The sequence below is a fragment of the Acyrthosiphon pisum genome, chromosome X, assembly GCF_005508785.2.
Source record: "Acyrthosiphon pisum isolate AL4f chromosome X, pea_aphid_22Mar2018_4r6ur, whole genome shotgun sequence".
NCBI lineage: Eukaryota > Metazoa > Arthropoda > Insecta > Hemiptera > Aphididae > Acyrthosiphon > Acyrthosiphon pisum.
In genome coordinates, this window is record NC_042493.1 from 117,161,492 (window position 1) to 117,167,949 (window position 6,458).

General features: G+C 52.0%; 1 protein-coding gene across 1 annotated transcript; it reads right to left on the reverse strand.

Annotated features, from left to right (window-relative positions):
• Positions 1-960: 960 nt before the first annotated feature.
• LOC103310777 lies at positions 961-6,240 on the reverse strand. Its single transcript, XM_008190098.1, has one exon. It carries the CDS (start codon positions 6,238-6,240, stop codon positions 961-963), a length of 5,280 nt encoding a protein of 1,759 aa, XP_008188320.1.
• Between the last annotated feature and the right edge of the window lie 218 nt (positions 6,241-6,458).

Below are 6,458 nucleotides of genomic sequence, written 5' to 3' on the forward strand. Positions count from 1 at the left end.
TCTGCTTCCTGGCCTCAGCACGTAATAAACGATCGCGATCACGCGGATTACTATAGAATGACGTATATCGAGAGCGAAGCGCGATGTTCAACTCGACGTCGGGTGTCGATCACGACGGCGTCGACAGGCGGTTTTACGTGTTCACACGGGACTACACTCGGTGCGTGCAAAAGTGTTAAGTAACGCGACGCAACGGGCGCGTATAACAAAGCGAAGCTTAAAATATTATTCGTAAGAATAGTGGCCGCTGATCACAGCTCGGGCCTAACACACCTCGTGTTCACACGAGGGTTTGGGGACACGCACGACACAATGCGGAGAACGGTAGCGCGGACGTTGCGCTATGTTCAACCGCTAGAAAAAGACAATTTTGATATATATTGTGCACGACAGCCGATGGCCAGCTCGCCGGCCAGCGACGGCGGCGCGGGACTGCGGAGGGGGAAAGCGTAGGAACTTCGATATGGAACGCGACTTGGAGCGTCTGTGCTTTTGGCGGCAAACCCGTTCCGCGTTCGAACATCCTCCCCGCCGTGAGAACCATCTCACAAAAGACCTGAGTCGAGAACCGGAACTGGACGCTGGTGATGTCATCTGATGCCGTGCCGATCATGATCAGATGTTTAGACCCCTAGGCCGAGTCAGTGGTTCACATTTTTTTTTTTAACGTACCAGCTATAAATAATATTCTAACTCCATGTTGAGGTAGAATTAACATACAAAAAAAATAATTCAATGAACATAAGGTTCGTAACTATTATGACATAATATAATAATCAATAAATAACACATAAAAATAATAAATGTAATACAATAAATAATTCAAGGAACATATTGTGCACCCCCGACCACCGTCCGCCCTCAACAAGCACACGGCAACATAAATAGCGAGGTGGTGCGGTGCGTCGAAAGGCCCAGGCGCGACGGGGAATCCCGGTGGGGGCACAGTGCTTAAATGTGCTAAGATAGAACATTGGTCGGTAACTTTACCAACTTGACCACAGGGCGCGTAACTACACCAGCGCGCGTGAGGATCCGAGCGACACGGACGTGACCGTCGGAACCTGGCAACAACTCGATCACACGGCCGAGGCGCCATAACAACGGTGGACTCTGGCTGTCGATCACGACGACCATGTCGTTGAGACTAAGGTTGGGAACCCCCTCGGTCCACTTTGGTCTGCTTTGCAGAGTGGTTAGGTACTCGGCTGACCAACGACGCCAAAACGCACGGTGACATTGATCCAATAACTTCCACCGATCAGAAAGGTTACGGGCGGGCTCGGGGCCCGATCTCGGCGCTACGGCGAGTAGCGGTTGCCCAATCAAAAAATGCCCGGGAGTCAAACACTCCAAATCGTGCGGATCAGTCGAGGCGGGCGTCAGCGGGCGCGAATTTAACACCGCTTCTATGCGGGTTAACACTGTGGTAAACTCCTCGTACGTAAACACATGGGTTCCTATCACCCGGACTAACAACCTCTTCGTAGACCGAACGGCCGCCTCCCACAGACCCCCAAAGTGAGGTGCACTCGGAGGGTTAAAGTGCCACGTACACATCGCGCGAAAATTTGCAACGGCGGTCTGGCCCTCGGGACTTTGTATTAATACGCGCAACTGCTTATCAGCGCCGACAAAATTAGTGCCGCAGTCGGAATACACGTCGGCGGGTAACCCGCGGCGCGCGACGAATCGGTCGAACGCGGCCAAAAACGCGTCAGTGGACAACTCCGTTACCACTTCAAGGTGGACGGCTTTAGTCGTGAAGCACACGAAAACGGCAATGTAAATTTTAAACATGCGCGATTTGCGCAGCCGCAGCTCTTTCAATTGTAAAGGTCCCGCATAATCGACCCCTACTTGTTCGAACGGTCGACGCGGCTTTACACGCGGACCCGGTAAATCAGCCATAAAGGGATACGATGGTTTCGCATCTAACCTAACACACACAGTACAATTTATTAAAACATTGTGCAACACGGAACGGAGCGACATCACCCAATACTGGCGTGCAATTAACGCAGCCAATACCCGTGGACCTGCGTGACCCGATAATAAATGCCATCGGCGGCACAGCAACATCGCGTAATGCGATCGTTTTGCTAATAGAACCGGGTGTTTACAATCATAATTTAATAACGAGTGCCGTAAACGGCCGCCTACGCGGACTATACCTGCAGTGTCAATGAATGGAGCTAATCGCGCTAGCGGTTTCGAGGAAATGCGGGCCCCCGCGGCCAACTCCTGCCGCAGCACGGCAAAGTGTACGCGTTGCGACTCCGCCGCCAACACACGCGCAGCGATATCTAACTCGTTTTTTCGTAGAAAGGTGGGGACGCTCACATCCGAACCTGGCGTTACTACCGACCCCGTCACCCCACTCCGCCGGAGCGCGACATTTCGGTGACAAGCCTCTACAAAACGTCGCATATACGCGACTACACGCAACATGCGATCAAAATTAGAAAAACGAACAAACCACTCCCTCTCTTCGTTGTCAACGCGCGCGGCACACGACACTACGCGCAATTCAGGCAGGTCACACAGAGGTAGCGACGGGCGGGAATCGTCCCATTCCGATGGCTCGCCGTACGCTATCTGTGGACCACGCCAATACAAATCAAGTCGCGCTAAAGCTGCCGGCATGACGCCTCGCGACGCGCAGTCGGCGGGATTATCGGCCGACACGATGTGTTGCCAATAACAATCCGGCAATAAAGAGCGAATTTGGTGTACTCGATTAGACACATAAACTTTGAATGATTCATGGGGGGCTGTCAACCACGACAGCACGATCGTGGAGTCCGACCAAGCCCGTAAACCGACAACATCGAGTTGCGGCGATAATATTTTTTGAATGCGACCTAACCAACGGGCTAACAATACTGCAGCATTCAACTCTAGTCTCGGGACCGTTAACGCTTTCGTCGGAGCTAACTTGGTCTTAGTACCAATTAGAAACACTGACTTGTCCACTTCGATATTTATCATCCGCACGTACACGACAGCCGCGTACCCGACCTGTGACGCATCGCAAAATCCTAACAAATAACAGGGAGCGCCTTGACGGCCGTTAATATGTCGCGGTACACGGACACCTAATAACGACGGTAACTCGGAGACAAATGCGGCCCAGTCTGCGTGAATATCGTCCGGCAGCGGGTCGTCCCATGCGACACTGTGTCGCCACGTCCGCTGCATAATCGATTTCGCGAGAAACACCACGGGACCGAAAAGACCTAACGGGTCAAAAATGCGAGCAACAAGCGATAAAATACCGCGCTTCGTAAAGACAGGCGACGGTTCGAGACTTAACGCGCAACAAAAATAATCTTGGTCGGGATGCCACGCCAGACCCAACACCTTAGTGCCGTATCCGTCGTCATCACCAAACGGCATTGGCGCGCACGCGCGATCGGCGTCCGGAACAGCTTGCAACACGGCCGGCGTGTTCGAAGCCCATTTCTTTAGCTCTAAACCTGACTTACTTAAAACAGAGACCAAATCCGACTGAAGTTTCAACACGTCGGAAATCGTGTCAGCGCCGTCACAAATGTCGTCGACATACGTTTGGTACTCGAGCGCGTTACGTACAGAATCTAAACCGTCGCAATCGGTCGACGCGATGGCCTGCAAAACGCGTAAGGCGAGATACGGGGCACAATTCACACCGTACGTCACGGTGTGCAACTCATATTCACGCAATTCATCATGCGGCGACGCGCGCCACAACACATGTTGGAATTTGCGATATTCCGGCAAAATTAAAATCTGACGGTACATCTTACAGATGTCCGTAGTAAACGTATATTTGTGAACGCGAAAACGAGTTAGAACATCCACAATATCCTGTTGTAATTTTGGGCCTGGCCACAAACACTCATTTAACGACGGTCCGCGAAAACATCGCGCGGACGCGTCGAATACTACACGAATTTTATTAGGATCGACTTCCGGACGGTAAACAGCATGGTGGGGGATTATATATCGCCCCGGGGAAGTCGCCACTGACATGTGTCCTAATGCGATATATTCAGACATAAAATTAACGTATAACGATTTTAATACGGGACTCGCAGATAGTTTACGCTCGATAGCGTCAAAACGCCGTGTAGCTACCTCGCGAGACCCAACGAACGTTTCTGCCGGCGCGCGAAATGGTAACGGAACCGCGAAACGACCTGATGTCAAACGCGTAGCTTCGTCGCGGAATATCTGTTCGCAGCACCCCTCCTCGGTAAACGTAACGGGCGCGTCCTCGGGCTCCTCGACGTGCCAAAAGCGCTCCATTATCCCCTCTATCGACGCGGTCATTGACACCGGCAACGACTGATAATAACAATTTGCGCGATTGGGAACCGGGCCGATAAGGATCCAGCCGAACACCGAACTAAATGCAGTAGGTAATGTATTGTCGATCGACACCTTACGCCCGTCCATGATAGAACCGTACACGTCCCCTCCCAACAACAAGTCGATCGGCGACGTCAAATAAAAGGATGGATCCGCGAGCGCGAGATTAGAATATCGATTCTTAATATCTATTGATAATGACTTTTGAGGTAAATCGGTCGTGATGGTTGGTAACACCCATGCCTGCACCGGCAGAATCGGATCAGACGCGAAACGCGGCTGCACTATGCACTCAACCTGACCTTGAACTTCAGCGACTGTTGTCCCCGACAACCCGCTTATCGGTGCAGTCCACCGCGACATTTTTAGACCCAAACGTTTTACGCACGCGGCGGTAACGGCGCTGATCTGCGACGCGCTGTCTATTAACGCACGCATTGTTTTCACCGAACCGGTGTTATCTCGCACGTGCACGAGCGCGGTACCTAAAACAACAGCGGACGACCGGTGGAGGGACGGGGGATTCACAACAGACGCACACACCGCCGGTTCGACCGGTGGTGGTTCCTCCCCGCCCTGCAGCTCGTCGGGTGACAAGTGTAGAAGCGTGTGGTGCTTGCGCGAACATTCCTTACAATTAGGCTTCGACTTACATTTTTGAATCCAATGACCAACATTTAAGCAATTAAAACACACACGATTCTCACGGGCCCATTTGGTACGACCTTTGGCCGACCACGACTTAAAACGCGCACAAATGCCTAACGCGTGCGATTCGGCACAACACGGACAAGTCGCGTCCCCCTTAGCCGTTACGAACGACATCGGCCGGGGACCGTTCGACTTCCCGACGTAATCTCCCACCTTGCGCGCTATACCTGACGGCTTGCCCGCCTTGGATGCTTGCGCGGCAGAGGTACCAACCTTCGGCGGATCACTAACGACTTCCAATATCGACACGCGCGTGCGGACAAATTTTAATAACTCGCCAATTGACGGATACTCCGCCTTACTATCCGACTCGAATAATTTACGCGTAGCTACAGGTAAACGTCGGAACGCGACCGTGAATAAAATGAAAGAGCCCATGTTCGGTACATTGAGCGCTTCGAGTAGCGAAATACCTTCGTTAAAAGTGCTTACGAAATTATTAAGGTCCGATAACGACTCCTGCGACATAGACGGCGAGTTTAACAATTTGTCAACTAATGACGTAGCAACTAATCGCGGTCGATAAAACCGCTCGGATAAAACGGACCATGCGAGCACATAATTATCTGCGGACACCGGAATACCACGTAACGCCTCCGCCGCGTCGCCCTTGAGACACCCTATTAAATAATACATTTTATCGATGTTGGAAATATCACGCGAATCAACTTGTGCTGTAAATCGGTCGCGAAACGTGGGCCATAGTCGGAAATCTCCGTTGAACTCCGGGAGCGGAATCTCCGGTAACCGTGCTGACGGTTTAGCGTGATCGTGCGCGGGATTTCGCGCGGACGCACCGGTTGACCCTAACGTCTCCTTAAGGTACGAAACATCGACAGCCTCAGCTCCCTTAGGGACTAACGTCGCCGCCGCAATCTTACAAGCACTAATACAAGTCCGCACCTCGGCCAATAACGCCTCGTTATACTCGGAGAGCCTACCGAGCTCAACCAAGCCGTCCAACACGGCATCATCCTCAGTTCTACACTGTATCCACAGCGCATCCAAATCACCGGCTAGACTTGTCACAGTCGGACCTAACTCGGGCTCCGCCTTAAGTCGAAGCGCATACTGATGCACATTTTTAATCTGGTTTATCACAGTCGATCGCTTAGTCTTGGCGCGCTCTACCGCGCGTTCTGTACGCTCGAGCTCAGCATCATCTCCACCCGCCATGACTACTATGGTACCTACTATGGTACCCTGGTAACTGGTACCTTATATCACCCTGTCACCGCGCGTTTTAATCACGGCTTCGCGCAATGAACGATATACTAAATTATAATACTACTATTTTTTTCCCTACCAAAGCACTGTGCGCCCACACGCGGGCCACCCACGCGCCCCGGCAATCAACACAAAACGCTGCTGAACCTCCCTACAAAGTCCAGAAC

What these genes read in the sequence shown, in the direction of transcription:
- LOC103310777 (XM_008190098.1), bottom strand. Translation starts at nt 6,240, where the DNA reads ATGGCGGGTGGAGATGATGCTGAGCTCGAGCGTACAGAACGCGCGGTA.